Raw genomic sequence first — 25,242 nt, forward strand, 5'->3', positions numbered from 1 at the left:
AAGAAACCTCAAAAGCTAGTGAGGGCCTCCTGCTCCCTGAAATCCTGACTTCAGGAGAAGTAGCCAGCTGGCTAGTTCTAAATACAGTTTTCTTTAGTCAGACAGACAGTCATGGAATTGACTTTTCTACTCAGGTCTAATTGCGTAAGTTTTCTTGACTGGAAGGGCATGATGGAGCTGGGCAGGAAACAGACAAATTCCTGGCTCGCTCTCTTTCTGTTACGTCATCCAGGCCCTCAGCCTTTGGGACAGTGCAGCCCACTCATTCAGGGCCAGTCCCCCCTTAGTTGATCCTTTCTGGAGATGCCCCATAGACAAACCCAGAGTATATGTGCAGCTCACTAACCTCTGAGGTGCTCGCTAATACAGTCAATTTGACAAGATGAGCCATCACAGATTGAAAGGCAAGGATCTTACCTATGCAGTGCTAGGAACTAGATTACGCCCACATGATCTGGCATCAGGACATAGGGTATTTGCATTTCCCCCAAATTCACCGTCTGCCACTCCCAGGCTGTCAACCCTTTACGCACCTAACAGCCCCCATGATCACCTGAAACCTGCTGAGACTGCCTGACTGCTTCCACCGGGCAGGATGTCTGTGACCCACCCAGGTGAACATGTACAGCGGCGGTCCATCCCTTTTCATTGCTGCCCTACAATTCTATGGCACGGATGTACCAGTTTGCTTCTCGGAATCCCCACTGAAGGGCATCTCTGTTGCCAGCTCTTGGTTGCCTTGAGTAATTCTGCCGTGTAGTATTAGGATACTTGATGGATGGGTGGTTTAGGTTCTGCTGGATAAATGCAGTGGAGTTGCTGGGTTATATTTAAGAGCATGTTCTGATAAAGATAATCACTTTACAGTGTTCTCTGTTTCTGGTCGCTGATATCTGCCCTGCTTGTCTAGCAATGTATTGTATCTATGAAACATCTTCTGTACCCAGGTGATTTGCTGAGAAGCTTATTGAATTCCTGGATCATGTATGATTCCCAGGGCTCACCACACTGGGGTAGCTGAGAATTATTTTGCGACTGTTCTGTACTTTGCCCCTCTCCCTATTCCTTACTTTTCTATCTTTGCTTTAATATGGTGTAATTATCAGTCATGTTTAGCTGTGTTCATGCTCTTTGGACTTGAGGTGAGAAATTCTTGCCAAGGTTAGAATTTAAAGTTATTCATGCTTTTTGACCACGAAGAAGCCGTTTCTCCCACCGCTGCTCACACACTCTTCCTGTCTGCTGCAGCCCCACTGGGCCTCTACTTCTCAAGGGATGCCTACTGGGAGAGGCTGTATGTAGACCAGCCAGCTGGCACACCTCTGCTCTACGTCCATGCCCTACGGGATAGCCCTGAAGAAGTGCCCAGCTTCCGCCTTGGCCAGCATCTATATAGCGCCTACCGCACACGGCTGCACGAGAATGACTGGATCCGCATCCATGAGGACACTGGCCTTCTCTACCTCAACCAGAGCCTGGACCACAGTTCCTGGGAGCAGCTCAGCATTCGCAGTAAGGGAATAACCCCATTCCACCTTTGCCTAGCCCTCAAGGTGCCCTCATCTTAGCTACCAGTCTGTGGCTAGGGATGGCTTCCTTAAGGCTCCTGTGGGCAAGGGTGTACAGTGTGGGGTGAAGGCAGCTGCTTTGTATCCAGTTTAGTGAGGGACTCATGACTTTGGGAGCACTAATTACTCCTGGGCCTCCTGAAGCTATTGGGAGTACCATTCAAATGACTTGGCTCTGTCTAAGTGGCGCAGATCTATTTGCAGTGGGTTGCTAAGGGTGTGGAGGTTGTATGTGAGAGAGAGTCCAAGAAGCTGGAAAATCCTCAGGGGTTTAATTTAGCTGGTGACCTGGAACTTGCTGAAGAACACCAGGTCCCTCCTGGGAAGCATGTCTCCCCATCTGCAACAGGCTGGAGGAGGTGTCCAGGAAGGAAGCAGAGCGGATGGAGACTTAGCAACAAAAAGCGAGGCTGGACCTGCAGTCAAGACCACATAGGATGCTAGCTCTGGTGGGGAGAATGGGGAATCCGTGTGGCACGATGTGGTGATGGTATGAACCGGGTAGCTCCTCCCAGCAATTCCTCTGAGGCATGACGTCACTCATTACACTCCTGACTGCAAGTAAGGGGCAGGCTAGACTACTGTGAATACACAGTGGGCTACATAGCCCAGGATGTGGAGAGTAACTGACATGTTTGACGAACACAGCCAGTATTGTAAGATGGGAAGGCGCCCAAGATGGAAAGTTGCCTGTCAGCATGCTCTGTATGACGGCTTTTCAACCTGTGGGTCGCAACCCCCACACGATTGTGTAGAGATACTTAAATTAGGATTCCTAACGGTAGCAACGTCGCATTAAGCACACAGCAATCTGGACAGTTTGTTCAAAGAACATTAACTTTCATGGGAGTGTAATAGTGTAATATAGGCTAAAAGAAACTGAACAGAACCCTGTAGCCACTAACCAGGCGTAAGGTGGAGGCCCAGGGAGACACGTGCCTCAGCCAAAGGCCTAGACCTCACTAACCAAGGATGTGGTACCTCAGTGGTAGAACTGAATTGGAAATTCTTCCTCCAGGTGTTGATGAAGTATGTCCTTGGGATGTATCTGGGGAAAAAGCCCTTGGTGTTAGTGGCCAGGGAGTGTAGCTGGTGCAGGAGCCTGTGCTGTAAGGTCACTCACCTGAAGGGGCCAGGGAATGTTAGCCCCAGGGCTGGAGCATTTCCTTCAGGAGGGACCGTCTGAACAGAAACCTGAATGAGGAGAGGCAGACCAAAGCCTCAGCATCCCACGGCAGAGGTGGGGAGGTAGCAGCTGGGGCTTTTGTAGGAACACTGGACCCTGCTCTTCATCCCTCACCTGAAAAGAGACTGTCTTCTTTTCTCCCTACAGATGGTGGCTTCCCCTTGCTCACAATCTTCCTCCAGGTTTTTCTGGGGTCCGCAACCCAGCGAGAGGGTGAATGCCATTGGCCAGGCTGTGCCCGTGTGTACTTCTCCTTCATGAATGACTCCTTCCCAGCGTGTAGCTCCCTCAAACCCCAGGACCTCTGCGTCCCGGAGACAGGCCTGTCATTCCGCGTCAGGGAGAACAGGCCTCCTGGCACCTTCTACCGGTTTCAGCTCTTGCCTGTGCAGTCCCTTTGCCCGAACATCAGTGTGACCTACAGGCTCTTGGAAGGTGAGTGCCAGCCTGGGGGGGGGGGGGACACTATTCTTCTGTCCTGTTGCACAGAAGGCATAGTGCTATTACCTTTGGGTGAGCCACCTGTCATCTTTTGCCACTGTTTAATACTCCAACAATACCTCACGAGTGACTGTCATGGGCCAAATATTGTTGTAGAAGGTTGGGATTCAACTGTAAACAAACAGGCCTGGCATCTTGCCTGCTTGTAGCCTCTATTCCTCTAGAGGGCAGAGCCCATGATGTTTTGAGGACACACCAGAAGTGATGGAACATACATTCAATTGTGTGATCAGGGCAGAGGCCACTTAGCAAGGTGGGTTAGCACCAGATGCACAGCTCAGGCACCCGACTCTGCTAAAGCGGGGTCTTCTGGGGCTGGAGTGCAGTTAGCTACGGAGTTGGAGACCATTTCAGGGTTTTGTTCCCTGGAGCATGGGGGAGCAAGGCAGGCAGGGGAAGGGTATGAGAAGTTTTCACTTGCATTTGAGAGGCATAGTAGGACTTCTCCATTGGGTATGGTTCAGGGTCAGGATTATATATGGTGGTGGAATTATGGAGAAGAGGTACTGGGGAGACCTCTGAGTGAGGGGATGGACTGTCATGAGGCTGGAATTGGCATGAGAATTGGGGAGTGTCCTGGCATGCTCTTAAAGAGACCTAGATGTGGAGTGTGCATCCCAGTTCCATCGGTTCTGCTAATGTCAACAAGCACGGTGGACCTTGCTGGGGAGCTGGCCCTTTGGCCCAAGTGGACCTGTACCCTTCGAAATCCTGTCTGCTATAAAAGAAGTGAAGTCCCCAAGAGACTAATGTCCCATACCCAGGAGATAGACAACAGAAATGGAAACTTCACATGCAGAAATATCTGTGTTTTAATATCAATTGTGCCCAGATGTCCACTGCTTGTTTTCAAGTCAGGGAACTGTGATGTTGTCTCACATTGTCTAAAATGAGAAATACCACGTCTATGGTTTTTTTAAAAAAAAAAAAAATGGCTAACATTGTTCTTAATTAAACCAGCTACTACCTGAGCTGGCTCTTGGCCTGCACTCTGCCCTCCTGGAACCCACCCCAAGCCCACTAAAGAGGTTGGGACCCCCTCCCTGACCTTAAGAGAGCTGACCCTGTGTCAACAATTGTTTTACCTGTGTGCGTGAGTGAGTCCCAGCCACAATGAAGGTAGTAAACACACACCTCAAGCTGCCTACGTTTGGAGTAGTGAGTGCCGTTGTCCCCTTGGGGCTACAAAGGAACAGACAGCCACTAGGGTGCCAGAGTTCTCACAGAGTCCTTCTTCATTCCGTTATCGGCTCTGGGTAAAAGCGTAAGGAAGGCAGTCCACGCCCCATCCCCTACTCTGTGGTAATGCGAGATCCCCTTCTGCGTGGTGACAGGGGAGAGCCTGCCCTTCCATTGCGACCCTGACAGCCTGGAAGTGAGCACACTCTGGGCCCTGGACCGGGAGCTTCAGGAAAAGTACTTGCTGGAGGCCGAATGCATCGTGGGCGCTGGTGACCGTGAAGAGAAGGTGACCGTGTCCTTGCCAGTGACGGTGTATGATGAGGACGACTCGGCGCCCACCTTTGCCGGAGGCGTGGACACTGCCAATGCCGTGGTGGAGTTTAAACGGAAGGAGGTTGGTTCACAGTTGTGTCTGTCTGTCTGTCTTGTCCTATGTCTCTGTTGGTGGTTTATACCTTGATCTGTTTAGATGTTCCACCAGCCATCTGGTCCTGTGGTTCTCTGTGTCCTTTTTGTCTTGTCTGTTTGGCTGACTGCCAGCCAGATAGCCAGCAGGAAACTGGACTCTGAAGGTCCCATCCTGGGAGCTTTAGTTTGTGTCCAGTCAGGCCAAGGGACCCAGGGAGAGCATCAGGAGAACATTCTGGCTTGTCTGACCTGGCAAGAAGGGGGTACTCCCTTCTGCTGGAAGCTGGGCAACCTGTCACAAAAGCCTCTGAGGCAGTCAGGAGCCAGGAGGTGTTCTGAGAAAAATGTCCTTGCCCATGTTGCTCTGACCAGCTTAAGTGATGTACTACTTCCACCTGCTGGGCATCATACTACTCTGCAGACTGCTCCTGGGCTCAACAGCAAGGGGGAAAGTTACTTCTCTCGGAACCAGGCAGGTTTCCTGGGGTGGGGAGAGAATGTCTGATGGGACAGCCTTAGGGGGACCCAAGTGGCCCTGTCGATTTGCCCACAACTCTTACTGGGGTCCTGGGGATAAAGCATTCAGTTCTGGCCATCTGCCTTTGTAAATTCTGGGCTGTGCTAGGTCGTGTGGTCTTCTAGCTATACCTGCTCTGACCGGCACTCTCTGCTACCTGCAGGGCACTGTCCTGGCCACTCTGCATGTGTTTGATGCAGATGTGGTGCCAGCGTCTGGGGAGCTGGTGAGACGGTATACAAGCACCCTGCTCTCGGGGGACTCCTGGGCCCAGCAGAACTTCCGGGTGGAGCACTCACCCAACGAGACCTTGGCCCAGGCCAACAACAACTCTGTGCGGGCAACCATGCATGATTACAGTAAGGAGCCAATGGTGTGATGTCTTCCCAGAACTTCAGGGCACTCTGTGCACAAGCACACAACACATGAAAACCGCATACATTACACACATAACAACCATTCATACCAAAACCACAGAGTACACCCCTCCAGTGCCACAACCAATTTGTATGTAAACATATATGTTCTGTGTATACAAATTCTATGCAAACACCCTATACACAAACCCATTTACACATTCTACTTCTGCACACACCCACCATTAAATATCACTCACACATGCCATACCCACATAACATACTACACCCACAAAAATGTATACTTACTCTACATGCATATCATATCACAGGACATTAACATGCACCATGCATATGCAGGTGTACCTTCTGTCTGTGAAACACGTACACGTGAATGTGTACACACACATAAATATGTGTACACACCAGAGATCTAACATAGTAGAATATCAAGCTTTTAAATTTATTGCAAGGCTGCCCACCAGGCCTATTTATTATCTGGTCATGTACATGAAGGTAGCATGTGTGTGCAGGGTTGTATGTTGAAGTGGAGTGTAGCGTGTGGCATAGGGCATGATCTCGAAGCCTAGTAACTGGCTGTGTCTCATTGTGTCCACACCTACAGAGCTGGTTCTCAACCGGAGCCTCCCCATCTCAGAGAGCCGAGTCTTACAGCTGGTGGTCCTGGTCAATGACTCTGACTTCCAGGGGCCTGGGACAGGTGTCCTCTTCCTCCATTTCAACGTGTCTGTGCTGCCTGTCACCCTGAATCTGCCCAGCACCTACTCCTTCCCAGTGAATAGGAGGGCACATCGTTATGCCCAGGTGAGCACACAGCCCACTGCATGACATGAGATTTGGGGTCCTAAGACTGCAGTCAGAGTTGTTGGTGGATGGCACCTCTTCCCTAGCCTGCCAGTGTAGAGTTAGCATAGGTGGAGCCATGGAAGGTTCCAGGTGGAACCTTGAGCCCATGTGTGTACCTTTTCACTGGAGAAGGCACCTGGTTCCTTCTTAGCTCCTGGAGCGATCCCCACCCCCATTTTTTCTCATCTCACTTCTTGGTATCTTTTAAAGCATTTTGCACTAATACAAAACCATCTCCTGGTCACCCTACATAAGCTCTCTTGGAAAGATGTTCCTGGTGTACTGATCAGCAGGAAAGGGGTTTGAGGAACCACTGGCCTCCGGTGACGCCATCAGCACAAAAGCAGATTTTTCTTGGGGAGCATTTGAGCATGCGGCAGACAGTGGGTGGCAGTAGTGCCCTGTGGGGAAAAGGCCAGAGTCACATCTGCTTTTGTACGTTTATGTGCTAGAGAAATTACAATGTGATGTTTGTGTTTGTCTTCAAAAAATTAATAATTGACATGGGGAAGTAAAAGATTGGGGCCATGTTTAGTAGTATAGAGCTTTTCTGGCAGGTACAGGGTTCTATCCCGAGTGCCCCTAAAATACATAAAAGCTAGCAGAGTGGAAAACAAGCCATGGGTGTTCATTAAGGATAACGGGGAAGGAAATAGGTTCGTTCCTCTCCCACCCATAGCCACCATTGATAAGCATTTGTGTTCTCGCTTGGCTTTTCTTTTTTTTGTTTCTTTGAGACAGGGTTTCTCTGCAGCTTTAGTGCCTGTCCTGGAATTAGCTCTTGTAGACCAGGCTGGTCTCGAACTCACAGAGATCCGCCTGCCTCTGCCTCCGGAGTGCTGGGATTAAAGGCGTGCGCCACTACCGCCCAGCTCACTTGGCTTTTCTTAAGTGTACTCTGGGTTTCTTTGCAGTCTGGGTACGCATGGCTTAACCGATGGCAGCAGGTTGATCCATCTTCAGAGTGTACGTTCAGGACTGCTCCCTATTGTACCCAAGCTCTTCCCCATTCTTAGAGTCAGCCCCCAACCCCACTGACTCCTGTCACCAGCGTACAGGAACCCACCTGCAGATCTATCCCTTGGCCCATTCTTCGGGGTGTTAACATCAGATCAGAAGTGGGCACGACAAAACTCGGGGCCTGGGGAGGAGTTAGAGGCCTCAGTTGGAGGTAGGTTCACCTATGTTTGACAGACTGAGAAGCCCTAGACATTGATTGTCCTTGTGACTTTCTGGCCCCATAGTTTTTAAAACCAGATTGAGGCCAGTGACTTGGATAGTTTTAAGGGTCATCTGAGAAGATGGAATGAACATTCTTTGTAGGAGAAACCGAATTGTCCAAAAGACTGGTTTGTTAGGGTGTCAGTGTGGCCTACAGGCACCTGTCCCTGCTTTGGGCCTCAAGAGGCTGGCCTTCTAGGCCTGCTCTGCACCTGTGGACGGGACCCCGCATCCAGGACTGCTTCTGCAGCTCCTAGCCACCATAGCTCACTGGAGCGACTCGGAGGTAAAGGGTCAGTGTCTGGCTCCAGAGGAAGGCATCCTCAGAAAGGGGTCTCTTTCCAGAACCCCTAAAGAGGCGTCTTAACCTCAAGTGGGACAAGTGACACATTGCAGTCATGCAGCTAGGGTATAGCGCTCTAACAGTTGGGAGACCCAGACAGGGATTATGGCCCTCACATCTGCTTCCTGGTGGTGTGGCTATCTAGGGAGTTGGTGTATCTAGTGTGGGTGTCTTAAGTAGAAGGTTGGCCAGGCAGGTGGGCCTGGAGCTTCAGAGGCTTTAGAAGGCTGTATATTGAAGAAGGCTGCCATCCAGGCTACTTTGGGGACCATCCTGGGACTTGGTCTACCCAAGGACCTTCCAAGTTACTGACTGAGGGGGGTACTGGTGCCACCCTCCTCCCTCCAGATTGGGAAAGTCTGTGTGGAAAATGGCCAGGAGTTTAGCGGCATCTCCGTCCAGTACAAGCTGCAACCCTCCAGCACCAACTGCAGCGCGCTGGGTGTGGTCACTTCAGCTGAGGATACCTCCGGGACCCTATTTGTAAATGACACAGAGGCCCTGCAGCGACCCGAATGTACCGAGCTCCAGTACACGGTGGTAGCCACTGACCGGCAGACCCGCCAGCAGGCCCAGGCGTCGCTGCTCGTCACAGTGGAGGGGACATGTGAGTGTCAGGCTTCACGGAGGGTGGGGCATTGTGGACGATCGCAGAGAGCTGGTGTTTGTCATTGCTCTAAGACGCTGGGTAATCAGTCATCTGTGTGTCCTTCGCTGGTCTCCCTTTACGTCCTTCCTACCTCTCTCTGCTCCTCAGACAGGAGGATAACAAGTACCTTCCCCTGGCACCCCAACCCCTTTCATAGGACACTCTGTAGTTACCCCAGAAGCCACAGAGCCTCACTACAGAGGCAGTGGAACTATGGTTACACTCCGTCCATGGTGGGTAAGGTCTAGGGACTGGGCCCACAGCAGCCCTGTGACCTTGGCTTGCCTGTCAACTCCCAGTCGTTGCTGAAGAAGTGGACTGTCCCAAGTCATGCGCAGTCAACAAGAGACGACCCGAGTGTGAGGAGTGTGGTGGCCTAGGCTCTCCAACAGGCAGATGCGAATGGCGTCAGGGAGATGGCAAAGGTAGGCCCAGGAGCCGGCGGGGCTGGGCGGGGGTCTGTACTGGCTGCCACCGGGAGTGAGGATAGTCACCTGATAGGGGTTCCTACAGGCTCTGCCAGTCCCTCCAGTGAGATTCCCCAATTCTTGCCTTCTGAGCCTTACCCCTTGTGTCGAACCAGTGTCAGCAGAGAAGGCAGGGTATGGGGTCATAAGGGCTTTGCCACCCTGAACCTTGAGGTTCCTTAGTTGGATTTATTCTGGGCTTGGAAGGGATATACAGGGAACAGAGTGGATCTTCCAGAAGGTCCCAGCCAAACGGTGTGTCTGCCTGTGACTGTAAGTCTCCCACTGGCAGTACAGTTTTAAGTGGTCTTTGCCTTTATGTGGTCTCTTTAACGAAAGGCTATCTGCAGTCCTGGGACTCCCCAACACTTCAGCTCTTGGGGGACCCTCTGTCCCATCATTCCTCAGCTGACACCTGAGGTATATGTAGTCCTCAGTCTCGTCGTCCTGTCTTCCTAGAGAGGCAGGTTTAGTCAAGGGGACCATGGTAGGATGTGCCTGTGTGGATGACACCCTGCTGTTTGCTCTATCACAGGAATCACCAGGAACTTCTCTACCTGCACCCCCAACACCAGGACCTGTCCCGATGGCCACTGTGACGCCGTGGAGAGCCGGGATAGCAACATTTGTCCCCAGGACTGTCTCCGTAAGCCCATGCTAGGCCCACGGTGATGCATTTCATCAGCATACAGGGGAGGACAGAGGCAGGGGCGTTAGCGGCGGAGAGCTTGGAAAGTCCAGCCCCTCCCCGCACACAGTCTGAAGCCACATTTCTCTGCTGCATCAAGCTAGGCTGGGGTATAGCACCACAGCTGTGTACCGTCTTAAGTTATGTAAGGCCCCGGACTCCTCCTCAGCACCAAAGAACAGAAGTGTGTAATAGTATGTTCAATCAGGCAGGATGTGTCAAACCAGTTTTCCTACCATCTCATTTGAATGATTGTTGCTGTGTTCCCCAAGACTGGGCTTCTTTAGCCTGATCTACCTATTCTTGGCTGGCTCACTAGCTGCAGTCCCCATTCTGCTGGCTCAGGGCCCACCTTCCCTTTGGTCTGTTTTCTACATCTTTACTTTTATTGGGGGATCGCCTTGGATGATGCCTTCTGGGACCTCAGTGATGACTCTCAAACAGTCTTGGTTCCTTACTTCCATAGCCATTGTAAGGGGATGTTGTGTTAACCCCCCTTCCAGGCGAAAGAGCTTCTGAGCCTTCACTGGGCCTGAGCTACTGACACCAAGCTGAGAAGGCCGTCATGATCTGAGGACTCCTAAGGTGCCAAGCTGCACCAGGAGACTGAGTAGGTTGCATATGTCCTCAGGTGGCAGCATCGTTGGGGGGCATGAGCCAGGGGAGCGTCGGGGGATTAAAGCTGGCTATGGCACCTGCTACTGCTTCCCTGATGAGAAGAAGTGCTTCTGTGAGCCAGAGGACAGCCAGGGTAAGGAACGCCCACACACACAGGGCTCCCTGGTCCTCCCCAAACTCTGAAGAGGGTTCTGAGCAACATTTGTGAGGTCCACCAAGGGGAGAGACCATGGGGAGGCCATTGGACCCCAGGAGTTTCCCTCCTTCCCTTTGGGTCTCAGTTGCCCTTTGGTGCAACCATAAATAGGGGTTGGAATCTCTATAAAGCATCTTCTAACCACAAGTTCCCAGTGAAGGATAATAAGAAAGCAGTAACGAGCTCAGACTCCCTGTACAGACAGGGTCTTGGTTGCTCTCTGGCTCTATGACGCCTTCCTGGCAGTTGAGAGCTTTTGGTCCTTTCTTCTCCCCTTCCTACCATCTCAGTGACCATTCAGATGTTTGTGACAGGAAAACAGTACAGCTGGTGTGGCTGGCATACTGCCTCTGTAGTCTGACCCGGCCAGTGGCCTCTCAGACCTTCACAGTGCCGTCCCTACCGGGCTGCTGACACCTGTCCCTGTGCCCTGCCACAGGCCCGCTCTGCGATGAGCTGTGCCGCACAGTGATCACAGCTGCTGTACTCTTCTCCTTCATCATTTCCGTCCTGCTGTCCACGTTCTGCATCCACCGCTACCACAAGCATGCGCACAAGCCGCCCATTGCTTCTGCGGAAATGACCTTCTGCCGGCCAGCCCAGGGCTTCCCGATCAGCTATTCCTCCTCGGGCACCCGACGGCCTTCACTGGATTCCATGGAGAACCAGGTCTCCGTGGACTCTTTCAAGATCCCGGTAAGGGGCCCCGAGAGGTAGGTGTTGGAGGATACATGGCCATGTAGCCTTTCGTTACTGCTTGGGGCACCCACAGGTAGTTGATATGGCATTGCCTGTATCTCCTGCCACATAAGGCCAGAAGCAGGGGGATCCTGTGGCCTTGTAAAGGCAGGCTGTCTAGTGAGGATGTGACAGGCACCGATGTAGATGGGTCTGACCGGGATCCAGGATGTGGGGTCTGGAGGTCCTAGGGAGTGTGGACTTGACCCTATGTAGCAGGGGAGGTGTGAGCTGAAGCCCCAGGGGATGGACGCAATAGTCCACACACACACACACACACACACACAACCCACCACCCACCATATGTAGGAACAGTGTTCCTCAGAGTAGGAACAATAGAAGAAGTCCATGTTCTGTAGCACTTTAACAGGCTACTCTCTTGAGAAGTGGGGGCACAGAGAGTGTTGGGATATTGACACGTGCTGGTCCTGAGCTCCAGGGCAGCAGCAGTATACAGGGTCAATACTTAGGCATGGATAGAGGAGGCCCCGAGGACACAGCTCAAAGTTCTAGCTGCTCTTGAGATGGAGGTGCCTACCCTTGGGTGCTGCTCAGAGCCGTGCTACGCTTGAAACCTCCTAGTCCTGGTCACAGCTTCTCTGGGCTTGCCACATGTGGCCTCTGCCCTCATGGTCAGGTAGACCCTGCCCCTTCAGCATCCTGCCCTCATCTATCCAGGACCTGGAAGCCAGGGGTACTCTGGGAACAGCTGGAGACGGTGCTATGAGACAAGGGGCATGAACAGAGTGAGCCAAAGGTTTGGGTGGAAGGAGCTGTGATGTGACACCTGTGGGAGCCCCCAGTTCCCATGGGGCCTTGGAAGTTTCCATTCCAGATTGTGAAGGTGGCTAGGAGGTCCTGCCTCCCCCAGGGCCTGTATGAGTGACATCCAACCCTCGGTTGGGCTCAAAGAAGCCCTTCCTAAATGTGCCGAGGCTGCTTCCTTCCCTCTCCTACTCCTGGCAGTAGCTGGGATCTACAGCGGGTTTCTGGAATAAGCCACCAGAGGTCTCCATAACCCAGATAGCACAGTGAGGCCACCTAGCGAGGCTGCACTGCTGTTCCCAAGGGTAAAAACAGACAACATCTGTCTGTACCAGACGTAGCCTAGCAAGAGGACCCCATGTTCAAGGCCAGACTAGACAGAAACAAGCAAACAAAACAGGTGCTGCTGTTGACCAGCCTTTTGCAGCTCAGGAATTGGGGTGGAGCCCTGGAGTCTGTGGACTAATCGGTCAATTTGACTTTTCTGTCTAGGGAGTAAAACTTAATTCTTGGGGTTGATGAGCAGGGGGAAACTTAACTCTCTGGGGTTGGCACCAAAGGGAAACACGAACAGAAATATACCTTCAGGGACTTCCTATCATCTCTCTCTCTCTTTCTTACCCCTTCATCTTTTCTTACCTCTATCCCCAGTGTATCCCTTCTGTGAATTCTTAATTTTTTCCTTACAGATTAGATAACCCAGCAAAAAACCTTTCAAGCAGTATAAAAATTACAATGTGCTTACATTTTACTTTTTGAGTGAATGATCACAATGAATTCAAGTAAAAGAAAAACCATGTTTTCCATATACCTTATATGATTAAACATTTTACATATTACAGGTGAAAATTAATTATCCCTAATAACCCACATACATTCATATCCAACTTGTTATAGATTAACAGAGTGTAAGCAAGCCGGGTATTCTCTCAGCCATTTCTTTTACTAGCAGGCTGCGTTTTGTGGTTACAAAGAAAGGATCAATCACTTTTATTATTTATCTCAAAAGATAATCTTACAAAAAATCTTGAATCCCAAATCTGAACTTTTATATATGAAAAACAGCTCTGTTTTAAATCCTCGGGGGGGGGGGGGCGCACCACTTACTCATCTATAGTTTTTTATATCAGGAAGCTGAGGGCAGAAATGGGTACAGGAAATTAATCATCAGCTTTGATCACCAGCCCATCCGAGCAAGAAAGCTACATTAGCAAACATGCAAAGGCACAGCAGTAGCAAGAGACATTCTTGGGATGAAGCCCGGGGGGTGGGGGGGAGGGTACTGGGCTCGCCTATCTGAGATTTACCCATCAGTATCTGGCTTCCTGGTGGGCCGCACTCCCGAAACTCAGTCGCCACCTGGTGCTCCTGACCTGGCCACTTGCAATAAAGATAACGATTTTTCTTAAAATTTTAAAGGAGTATGTTGGTATGTTTTTCACATCCCTGGGATAGTCTCTGGTGTGCCCCTGTAGTGGAGGCGTGGCAGTGGGGCTGTGACTCTGCTGCTATCTATGGTGTGTTTGCACTCAGGAGGCTTCAGGAAGCACCAGGATCACTCAGGAGCGTGCTAGCATGTATGACTGTGTACTAAAAGGAGGCTCTCCCCACATGCCGTGTAGATGTCAAAACACTGCCTCTAGCCTCGGGAAGCTCTGTAGCTGGGGAAGCCTAAAAGCATCTTGTAAATAGAAATTGAGGTCTAAATTCAAGGACATGGGAGATGATGGGCATGCAAATGGTGCCAGCGTCACAGGGTGACCACTTCCTGCAGGATTGTACATGGCTGGTGAAAGTCTAAGAATGAATCCAGAGTGGTCATATGCTCATGTGTGGGAAGGACTTGAATGGAATGCTGGGAAGGCAGCCTGCCAGCCAGAGATGAAGCTGGGATGTAGCAAAGTGGGGGTGCCTAGGACAGGCTGTGCGAGGAGCAGCTGCCTCACACTTCAGGGTGGGAGTTTCCCCAGGGGCTCAGTGAAGTGATGTCTTTCTTTAGCAGGCAGCCACATGGGGTGGGTGTTGCTTTTATTGGTTAACGAATAAAGAAGCTGCTTTGGCCTGTGATAGGGCTCGGTAGAGCTAAGTGGGAAAACTAAACTGAATGCTGGGAGAAAGTAGGCGGAGTCAGTGAGATTCCATGAAGCCTTTGCAGGAGACAGACGTGCCATAAGCCACAGCCACATGGTAATGCACAAAATAATGGAAATGGGTTACATTAAGTTTTAAGAGCTAGCTAGAAAAGAGATATAAGAGTCATCTAGAAAATAAAATAATAGAAATGGGTTAAAGTAGGTGGAGTCAGTGAGAAGCTATGGAGCTACCGCAGGAGACAGACTCCGAACACCCGATGAAACCTTACCTATAGGCCACAACCACATGGTGATTGCAAATAATAAAGTTTTTTTGTGATTATTTCGGGTCTGAGCTGCCAGGAACAAATGAACAGCCTCCACCAATAGGTGGGTGTTGCTCTGAATGTTTCCACTGTGGAGAAATTCTGGGCTGAGATGTGTCCTGAGCCATGGGTGCCCACTGAGTCCAGGCCTTTCCCCTGGAGACTCACAGCCTCCGGGGCTGGCCGTGGTGTCCTCAGTGGGTGAGTTGTGAGATGGTGTCTGCGGCTTAGGTGGTGATTAGCTCTCTGCATACTGGCTCTTGTCGGGGCAGGGCTAAGGATCAGTATTTAATGGACTCACCTTCTTGCTCAACTTTGCCCATCGCTTCTTTCTCCCATATCTGCTAACGGCCCCATTTCCACCCTGATACAGGAGGATCCGAAGTGGGAATTCCCCCGGAAGAGCTTGGTTCTTGGGAAGACCCTGGGAGAAGGAGAGTTCGGGAAAGTGGTCAAGGCGACAGCCTTCCGTCTCAAAGGCCGGGCAGGATACACCACAGTGGCCGTGAAAATGCTGAAAGGTACCTATGTAGATGCCACATCTGCGGGGTGGCTGTGACCTTCATTGCACGAGACCCCCCCCCACGGAGTACTATCACTGTTTGACGGTAGCCACCATCTGAGCACTACTTACTGAGCCAGTGTTCTGAAGAGGCAAGGCAAGGACCTTGATCTGGTGGAAGATGCTGTCATACAGTTTCTGCACCATGTCTGGGAACAGCCCAGTGTTTTAGGGATTATACCCCAGTCTACCCCATTTATTGCTCTGGTCCAAGAGGCCATTGGGGTACTAATGAAGAGATTCCTCTCTCTATGTAAGGACTATCCCTCATCTCAGCAACCCTATGGGTTTTCTCTGTTCCTGTGACATGTCATGCCCTGGGTCTGGCTCTTGATGCATACACGTACCTTTCCTAAGCAGGGGGGTGTGATTCTGATCAGAGGCTATGGCTGCACTGAATGGTGGGTAGCCTTTACTGTGGTCAGGTCTCCAGCCTTGTGAACTGAGGGCCCTGTGGCAGCCGGGCTGTGTGGTGAAGAAATGTAACCGGGTGTATAGCTGAGTTCAGTGCTATGGTCAGGGACTGCCGCACAGAGAGCTCTGTTTATTTCCCCAGACACTCGGACCAATTTCAGTCCTCAGATTCCTGGCCTCCCTAGACCTGGCTCAAGGGGTCCTGGCACCCTATCTCCCAGTTGTGTCTGTCCTTCATCCAAGATGAGTCTCAGTGCCAGAGGCAACAGTGTACCACTGGCTGGCCAACCAGGAAGAGTGCCTGGTTACATGTCTGACACTTAGTGTACCTTGTATTGCAAGTGCCTAGTGAGAACCAGAGCCAACCCTGGCCGCCCTCCGGACATGTGTTTCCTATGATTTCAGTGAAATCTGATCATCTGTACAATGTGCCAGATGCAGTTAGGCCCTCAAAGGAAGCACAGCACTCTACTTCACTGGGAAAACGCAGATGTGTCGGGAGTTGCAAAATGCTAACGCTGCCTTCACTCTGCTGCCTTCCTGCAGTATCTCACAGTAATTGAGCTCATGCTCCAAGCATTAGAGAGGGCCACAGGACTCCAAGCTGATGTTGGGCAGATTGTAGAAAGGGAGATGTGGGCTCAGTATGGGAGCCTTTCCTTTGTCCAGCATCTGTCTCTACAAGCAGGTGTGTGGGGACATAGGCAAGACGACTTCTGGGAAGACTCAAAAAGGAGAGGGTGTTCTCTGTAGGCTTCTCTCCTCTGAAGACGGCAGCTAAAGAGACATGCTGCCATATACATAGACAGTGGTGGTGCAGACTTGAGTGGGAAAACCCTGCTTTTGTGGATGCTAGCTCTATGGGCTCTTATCCCAGGGGTATATGAAGCCGCTGTTGTAGCCCTAACCAGATGGGTGCTGAGAGCCTCCAATTAGACCCAGGACATGGGTCTGTGAGGGAGATGGCAGTCATGCTCAGAGAGGTCACGGGGATCCCAAGCCTGTGACAACACAGGTTTCTATGCTGTGTTTCAGAAAATGCCTCCCAGAGTGAGTTACGAGACCTGTTGTCGGAGTTCAACCTCTTGAAGCAAGTCAACCATCCCCATGTCATCAAGCTGTACGGGGCCTGCAGCCAGGACGGTAAGGCTGGCCAGATGATAGGGTGGGCGGTCAACCGCCGACAGGCCTGGGGCCGCCTTCTCCCCTTTGCTATACCTTACCCACTTAATTTTCCTTTCTGGAAGTCTGGGTGTCTGGCTCCACTCTGTTCTGGAGAGAGTCTGTCTGCTAGCTGAGCAGGCACCTCTCCCAGAGGTTTATGTTGTGGTGCTCCTTGGGCCTGCTGAGGGCGTGTTTACAGCATTGGCACCCATTCTAGGGAGCTCCAGGAGTGAACTGTATCCTGACAACCTACAGAATAGCAAGTGTGCTGTTCCTCACAGGTGACCCTGACCCCAGCTCTGCAGGGAGGAAGCACTGTCACCTTCTCAGTTAGGACAAGGGAGTTTGCACTGTCTGTTAGTTTTTTAGACTTTGGAACACATGCATGCATACACGCATGCATACACAGTGTGAGGAAGGCAAGGAACCAGATGTAGGCCTGCCTGCACCCCTAGTTTTTGAAGGCAGCAGGAGCAGGGAGACGGACTGGTGCAGAGCTAGCTGGGACCAAGACTGAGCTGTCAGATTTGCACAAGCCTTAAGCCTTCCTGCCTCCATTGGTTTTCCATTCCCAATCTGCAGGACCAAGGATATGGAGAAAGGTATAAAGTTCTAGTAGTGGGCCGCGGTAGCTCTCAGGGTAGGGCTAAGAACAGAGTTCATTCACTCAGGCACTGTGGGGATGGTCTTAGTCTACCTTGAAAGGAGCTGATGTCCATGTCATTTCCAGTGTGGGCCAGGAGTGTGTTGGCCTTCCATAGATTCATAATCCTTAGAGCCTTGACTGCTGACTGCCTAGAGCAGGTCTGTCCCCATCCACTTGCTGGTAGGGTGACAGAGCCTGCAGCCTCCCCCACCGTGCTCGAAGCCTGAGGCTGGCCTGACCCCATGCCCAGGGCTGCCTCTCTCTGTCCCCAGGGCCACTTCTTCTCATTGTGGAGTATGCCAAGTATGGCTCCCTGCGGGGATTCCTCCGTGACAGCCGCAAGATTGGGCCTGGCTATGTGGGCAGTGGAGGCAGCCGCAATTCCAGCTCTCTGGACCACCCGGACGAGCGGGTATTGACCATGGGTGACCTCATCTCCTTTGCCTGGCAGATCTCAAGGGGTATGCAGTACTTGGCTGAGATGAAGGTGAGTGTCACAGACACTGCTGCTCCTGCTGCCCATCCCAGCTCTCACCCACCCTGGCCAGTCTGAGGGTTCTTGCTGTTTTCTTTCTGTAGCTTGTACATCGGGATCTAGCTGCCAGGAACATCCTGGTGGCTGAAGGACGGAAGATGAAAATTTCTGACTTTGGCCTATCCCGAGATGTTTACGAAGAAGACTCCTATGTGAAGAAAAGCAAGGTACCTGGCCACGAGTGTGCTGGCAAGTTTCCAGGTGGGGCTGGGGGTTCACAGCTGGTCTGACAGGGTTGGGTGGCACCCCTAGAGTGACAGGAGAAGTGGAACTCTATCCCTGGGTGCCCAGGACCCCAGTCAGACCCTTCTTGTAGATGATCTTCCTGGGATTCCTGCTGTTTCTAGTCGCTTTCCAAGATACCCAGTACTGTAGTCTAGTCTGCTCCCTACAGTTCCTCAGTTCTTAGAATAAGGTCACTGACCGCTGTGTGGCTGCTCTTTGCTTCTAGGAGGGTAAAGTGGGATAGGCAGGCCCATGATTGTCCTTCTTTTGTTGTTTTACATAGACATCTCCCTGGGGTCTCTGGGTAAAACTGGGTCCCAAAATACACCTCAGGGCTCTTGAGAAATTCCTCCAGGTCTGAGCACTATATGGACATCTTATTCACTGACATCATCGTGTTCCTATGGTAACCGCCTTGCCTTGTCACCTAGCATCTGTCCTCCCAAAATTCCCATGTGACAACACAGGCGTGAAAAGTTCACGGGCGTGCTCAGGGATCTAATGACCCAGCGTTTGAGGCAGTGCACACAGCTTCTCTGATTCAGCCTTGCTGTGGGGTCATCGACTCTTTGTGTTAGCACAGGTTATGAGGACTGTCTTCGTTTGTTATGGGGTTTCTGTGGTGACAACAGACCTCAAAACCGCATAGAGGAAGTAGAAGAGGCCGCTGTGCCACACAGTAGAGGATCTGACAGAGACTTCTGTGCACACACACATACGTGCACATGCATGCACACACATATCTTCCAGGGTGGACTGTTGTCACAGTGGATGTACATAGGTACAGCTTATAGGGGCTTTGGCAGCCCCTGGGAGCCCAGGCTGCAGGCTCCACTGGTGCACCGTTGGAAGCACAGTCATACATCATGAAGGGCGTAATCACAGAGAAACACGTTTGAGCAATAGAAATGGTCATGGATGTGTGCTTTCACAAATGAGAGGGCCGTAAGATTCCCTTACGGAGCCATCCTGTGCAAATGGTGAGGATAAAGGACAAGGTGTGTCCACTAAAGCCGTTCATTGTTTTAGAAAAGGATTTGTTCGGTGAGATGCCCACATTGCTGCTGGGGGTGGGGGTGGGGCTCATTCTGAGATGCTGAAAAGGCCCTAAGAGAAGGAAAATCCAGCTTTGGTACACAAGCATTTTCTTCTCTCAAGGTTTTGCAGATGAGCCGTGGTGATGGCATACCAAGTTTATGGATGGAAACTAGGAGTTGGTTTCCCAAATGTATGTGTTCTTGGGATAGTAGAAGTGAACTTGCCTTGCAAGACATGTTCTTGGCTCTGTCTGCACTTGGGAGCACTGTTCTGCTCCTCAAGGTGCTCGGAGCCCTTGCGGCTCTACTATAGGTGGATTTCTTGGCTTTTGTTGCAGGCCTGTAGCGTGTGAAAAGTTCTCATCTTAGACTGTGGGTGGTTGCCCTGACTCCCAGTAGCATCTCAACAAAGCCAAAGGTTCAGGCTGGAGCCATGACCCCTTCAAGTTTGTGCTGGTCCATCTCAGGACCTGGTACCGTAGGTTCCCTCCAGAGCTGGAGCTAAAGGGACATGGCCGAGTACCTTGGTTACGGAGCTCAGAGCCACACTGATGCCTTCTTCTTCTACCTCTAGGGCCGGATTCCCGTCAAATGGATGGCAATCGAGTCTCTCTTTGATCACGTCTATACCACTCAAAGCGATGTGTAAGTGTGGGAGCTGCCATCTTGGGGTGGTGGTTTTGGTCCATAATGCCTGTCTCTGCAGCTCGGTTCCGGATACCCAGCTGCAGGGTTGGTCATGCACAACGACCACAGGCTAGGTCATCAGCCATTCATTCAGCAAATGGCTGCGCCCAAGCAGTGGTTATGCCAACCACAGTGGAGGTAGGGTGGGGCGGGGCGGGGCGGTCCTGGCCCACTTCCCTCCATGGCTTCCTCTGCACTTCCCTCCGGTCTTCTGGGTGGGACCTGCAGACAGCTGCTCTCCCATGAGTGCTGGAAGAAATGTGACTCAGACAGGGCATCCGGTGATGTCACCTGCCGGCAGGTGAGGGTTGGGGACCCCACTACAGTTAGTCTTTGATGAGTTTGTGGACTGGGGTATCTCACACACTGCTTACAGATGGGAGCCTGTACTTGTGGGCAGATGACAAGACAGGATTTATTTTTCTTAAAACAAAATACTTGCCTCTAGAAAAGAAAAAAGAAAAAAAAACCTTGCTTCTAAAGTGGTCTGCAATCTGCAGGCTTGCAGATCTTGAAAAATATGGGCTATGAAAATAGAGATCTTTATAAGCAATTTTAGACAGTTGTTTTCTAATAATACAAAGTTGCTTTAAAAGAACTGGAAAATGGGAAGAAGACAATAGGCGACTAACAGCCTTGAATCACGGTGGGCCCCTCCCTCCTGGTGCCCTTCGGATAGCCTCTGTGGTGTGCATACACATGCTTTATTGCCAGGTGATACATGTTTTGTGATACTTTTATCTCCACCCCGTTGTGTGTCCTTACTATTAAATATTTTCTCTGAAAAGTGCTCCGAGTCTTTATAAATACTGCACAGCACACCTTAAGTTCTGTTGCTGGGGTCTCACCTCTTTTAAGTGTAGTTGCACCAATGGCAGCAGCTTGGGAGAGACTTGAGCATCCCAAGTTGGTCCACGTAGGCAGGGGGACCTCGCCCGCTTCTTTGCGCGCCTGCAGGTGCAGTCAGAGCTAGGCTGAAATCCCTGTCATCCACTTAGGCATTGCAGGCTAAGGATGTAAACATCCAGCGTTTACCAAGGAGGCTTCAGGAGCCAGAAAGCTGCTTACTGGTTCCCTTGCTCACCACAGGTGGTCCTTTGGGGTGCTACTATGGGAGATTGTGACCCTGGGGGGCAACCCCTACCCTGGAATTCCTCCTGAACGACTCTTCAACCTTCTGAAGACAGGCCACAGGATGGAGAGGCCGGACAACTGCAGCGAGGAAATGTGAGTAGGTTTCCTTGCCGCCCTCCCCTCTGACACTCAGCCGTGGGCCCTGGGTGGAAAGTATAAAACAGTCGTTCATTCTCTTCTCATCCCCAAGAAGCCCGGCGCCACCAACCCGGAATAAGGTGGGCGATGATAGGGCAGAGGTCACACAGCTATCAATGGGTAGGAGATAGATGTTGGGGCCCCTGACCGCATTGAGGGCTGGTGGACTTCCTCAGAACTTCTGAGAGCTGATGGACCTGGCAAGAGCCCCAGGCCTCCTGCAGAGTATGTGGGAGGACTTGCATTAGGGGAGGTGTAAGGCACAGAGGAGGGCAGAGCCAGCCTTAGCCTAAGAGTCCCGATCTGTTGTGCTTTATACCAGGCAGTTAAATAGATGATCCAGTGGCCAGGTGCAGGGGGAGAAGGGGCATTAACTAGAGAAGATATGCTGGGGGTACATTCATGCCGCAGTTAGTGCCTAGTCGAAAGCAAGGTTAGACATGCCAGGGTGGGATGCTGCCTCCGTGAGTGCCTGGGCTGGCAGCTAGCCACCCAATACGACACCTAACATCACAGTTCCAGAGTCCTCAGCCATGCCCAGCCCTTGAGGAAACAGAGCTGTGGGACAGAGGTAAAAACTGAGAGCCAGAAACTTGGTGGTTAAACTTTTAATTCTTAAGAATTCCAGGGAAGTAGGTAATGCAAAATAATCACACCTACCCCTGTTTTCCTCCCTCCAGCTCTCCCACATCCCTGAAATATGTCTCCTTCCCAATCTTGTGTCTTATTTTTGGATAACTCATGAGGACCAATTAGTGCTGCCCATATGTGCACGGGTGTGGGGCTATCCACTGGAACATGGGAATCTTAACAGTGGCCACACCATCCGAAGGGAAGGATTCTTTCTCTCAAAGCGACTAGCCAGTAGCCCCTCAGTAGAGTAGAGTTTTGGCTAGCTTGATCTTATGCTGGTGGTGTACAAGTAACCACAGCCACTGTAAGTTCATGAGTGCAACACCCATGTCATGTCCAGAGGACAATATTTCATAGAGTATTCCTCGCCATTCTCTGGGCCTTACATCCTTTCCATCTTTTCCGTGATGTTCCCTGAGTCTTGCTTGGGAAGAGTGGGCATTGATACGTATGTTCTGTTGATGCCCGAGCACTGAGTACAGCTTCTTATTCTGGGCACTTTGACCAGTTTACACATTACTCCATTAACTTTTGGTCCCTGCAAAAAACAAACAAACAAACAAAAAACTTCCCTGATGAAGGCTGAGCCTAGGTCTATGGGTATAAATATGAATTATTTTGAAGCAATTTAACGTCATGACCATTTAGCAACATACCAGCAGCAGGTTCTACCCTAGGGCCCAGGACCTCTCCAATCATGGGCTTTTGACTAAGGTTACAGAATCAGGCTTTGAAATTCCCTCCTGTGAGCAAACCTCAAATCCAGTCAGAAAGTTGTGACAACCTGACATTATTTATTGCCACCAGGAGTCCTCGATTGATTCCTCCTTTGTACAGGTTGTAAGGACTTTGCTTCCTACTCAGCCACCATAGTGGGTGCAGATTCAAAAATTGTTTCTCGTGTTGATGCAAGGGAAAAAAAACAGTCAACCCCTCTGGAGAGAAGGCCACCAGAGGGCTGTGCCACCTTGTCAGTGCCCTGCCCTTGGGTTGGGTTGGGACCAGCGAGGCTCAGAGTGCAGACTCTGGGTGTGGGGGCCCTGCCAGGGCGTCACCACCTGCCTGTGTTTTCCTCCAGGTACCGCCTGATGCTGCAGTGCTGGAAACAGGAGCCGGACAAGAGGCCAGTATTTGCTGACATCAGTAAGGACCTGGAGAAGATGATGGTGAAGAGCAGAGTGAGTGCCAGAGTCACCGCTGTAGGCCACGGCGGGATGGTAGTTTGAGGCTCTCGGTCCCCACTGTAAGGCGAGAGGAAGATGACTGAGCTGTCCCATAGGGCAGGCCGAGGATGAAAACCTGCCATTCAAGCCAGTCCTCTTGAGCCTTCCAATAATAACATCTTGGTTTCTAGCTTGTCTTCAGGCAAGACCTCTTCACAGGCAAGTACTGGAGAGTATGCCAGAATTCTGGCACCCAGGAATGTGAGTGTCTCTTCAAGGGCGTCTTGCTTTCACCGGAATAGAAGTTCAGGCGTGCCAGGTCTTCTGGATTTTAAGAAGTTTATGGTTTCCTCCAAGTTTTATTAACTGGTCCTGTAGATTTCCAAAGCCGGGTGTGAGCCAAACACAACATGTGGTGTAATAGTCAGTCTCTGTGCCACGGTGAGGAAGTCGATTGGTTTCTGCCTAATATTTATTGAGGAACTGTTTGTTCTGTTTTTTACTGGATGCTAGGGAACAGGGAAACATGAGCAAGCAGCCATCCTCACACTACTTCCATAGAGGCCTTGTCTTCGTGTGTGCTAGAAGTACCGATCCTTCCTTCCTTTGAATTCCAAAAGCAGAAGTGCGTGGTCTAGGCCCCCAGAGATAAAATTCAGCAGTGGGGGTTGCTGAAGGGAAGGCTTAGCTGTTGAGACACCTGCACGATCATGAGGACCTGAGTTCAAGTTCCAGCATCTATAAAAATGCTAAGTGTGGCCAGTGCTCTGAAGGACAGGGGCAGAAACAGGAGGGTTTCTGGGACTTGCTAAGAACCAGCTCCAGAGTCGATGAAAGGCCCTGTCTGAGTGGAGAGATTGGTGGAGTCATTTTCCTTAGGGCTGAATTTTCCAAGGTCTTTCTCACTCTGCACATTATCTGGCTGTAGGTCTCTATTCCCATATATGCAAGAGGAAGTCTCTGATGATGGCTAAGGAAAGTGCTGATGTATGAGCATAGAAAAATGTCGTGAGAGGTCATATTATTGCTATGTTCCTTTAGTAGAATAGTAGTTTTTGATTTTCCCCTAGATCCCTGGGGTATCTTGTCTCAGGTTCTTGGTCACCCAAGCAGTGTTGGGCATGGGTTCTATCTTATGGAATGGGCCTTATGTCAAATCAGATGCTGGTTGGTTACTCCCACAAGGTTTATGCCACCATTGCACTAGCCTGTCTTGTTAGAAGGGCACCGTTGTAGATGGAAGGATTTGTAGATGGATTGGTGTTATGTTTCTCTTTTGGTGTATGTGCAGAGTTCCTTCCAGTACCAAGAACACTAACACTAACATAGAAATGAAGGCTCTAGGTATTTGTAGATGGATTGGTGTTACGTTTCTCCTTTGGTGTATGTGCAGAGTTCCTTCCAGTACCAAGAACACTAACATAGAATTGAAGGCTCTTGGTAGGCACCAGCTCCAGGTCTCTGCTCAGTGAGTTGTGTAGGTGTTGTCTTCAGCAGCAGAGCCTTGATGATTCTTTGTGGAATCTAACCAATAACCTTGGCAACAGCCTGGGTTGTTAGAACCCCTTTGGCTAACAACTCAGTGGGTTAGATGTAACTCTTTCCTGGTACTGTAATCTTCATTTGGTGAGAAAAGATGGCCAGGTGGGGTTCTTTCTCCAGTATTACTTGGCAGTTTCATTTATATTGCCTTGATATATGTATGTTTTAGGAAGCTTCTGCTGTATTAGGTTTCCATGCGATCTCTCTAATGGTCCTTAATTTTAGTTACCTCTCCCTGTATCCCTGCCTTCATCCCTACTTCCCTCCCCCTCCCCATTTGATCATACCATTCCAGCCCCACCCTTGTATATTCATAACTATTCTATTTCCCCTGCCTAGGGAGGTCCTTCCTCCCCCAGGTCACTTACTCTATGCCTAACCTCTGTGATTCTGTGGTCTATAGCTTGGTTATCATTGATTTAACAGCTAAGATCCACATATAAGCAAATATGGACCTTACTTGTCTTTCTTGGTCTGGGTTACCTAACTCAGGGTGATTTTTCAAAGTTAATCCATTTACCTGCAAATTTTATGTTTAATTTTTAAACTTAAATCTAGATGGTTTCCAATTTCTAGCTATTATGAATAGAGCAGCAATGAGCATGGCTGAGCAAGTGTTCCAGTAGTAGTAGTAATATGAAGCATCCTTTTTTGGGTATATGCCCCCGGTAGATATAGCTGGATCTTGGGGTAC

General features: G+C 50.6%; 1 protein-coding gene across 1 annotated transcript in view; it reads left to right on the plus strand.

Annotated features, from left to right (window-relative positions):
* The first annotated feature begins 1,181 nt into the window (after window positions 1-1,181).
* Ret (ret proto-oncogene) overlaps window positions 1,182-25,242 on the plus strand; it is a 28,797-nt gene continuing 4,736 nt past the window's right edge. Inside the window, exons 1-17 of the mRNA XM_038319278.1 lie at window positions 1,182-1,512; window positions 2,902-3,189; window positions 4,590-4,831; window positions 5,526-5,721; window positions 6,344-6,543; window positions 8,498-8,756; window positions 9,098-9,223; window positions 9,801-9,911; window positions 10,585-10,704; window positions 11,207-11,463; window positions 15,042-15,189; window positions 16,680-16,787; window positions 17,727-17,941; window positions 18,034-18,156; window positions 19,826-19,896; window positions 21,028-21,165; window positions 22,922-23,021. Coding sequence (XP_038175206.1) covers window positions 1,182-1,512; window positions 2,902-3,189; window positions 4,590-4,831; window positions 5,526-5,721; window positions 6,344-6,543; window positions 8,498-8,756; window positions 9,098-9,223; window positions 9,801-9,911; window positions 10,585-10,704; window positions 11,207-11,463; window positions 15,042-15,189; window positions 16,680-16,787; window positions 17,727-17,941; window positions 18,034-18,156; window positions 19,826-19,896; window positions 21,028-21,165; window positions 22,922-23,021 — 3,033 coding nt within the window. The remainder of the gene's footprint in view (window positions 1,513-2,901; window positions 3,190-4,589; window positions 4,832-5,525; window positions 5,722-6,343; window positions 6,544-8,497; window positions 8,757-9,097; window positions 9,224-9,800; window positions 9,912-10,584; window positions 10,705-11,206; window positions 11,464-15,041; window positions 15,190-16,679; window positions 16,788-17,726; window positions 17,942-18,033; window positions 18,157-19,825; window positions 19,897-21,027; window positions 21,166-22,921; window positions 23,022-25,242) is intronic.

This window comes from Arvicola amphibius, chromosome 2, assembly GCF_903992535.2.
Source record: "Arvicola amphibius chromosome 2, mArvAmp1.2, whole genome shotgun sequence".
Taxonomy (NCBI): domain Eukaryota; kingdom Metazoa; phylum Chordata; class Mammalia; order Rodentia; family Cricetidae; genus Arvicola; species Arvicola amphibius.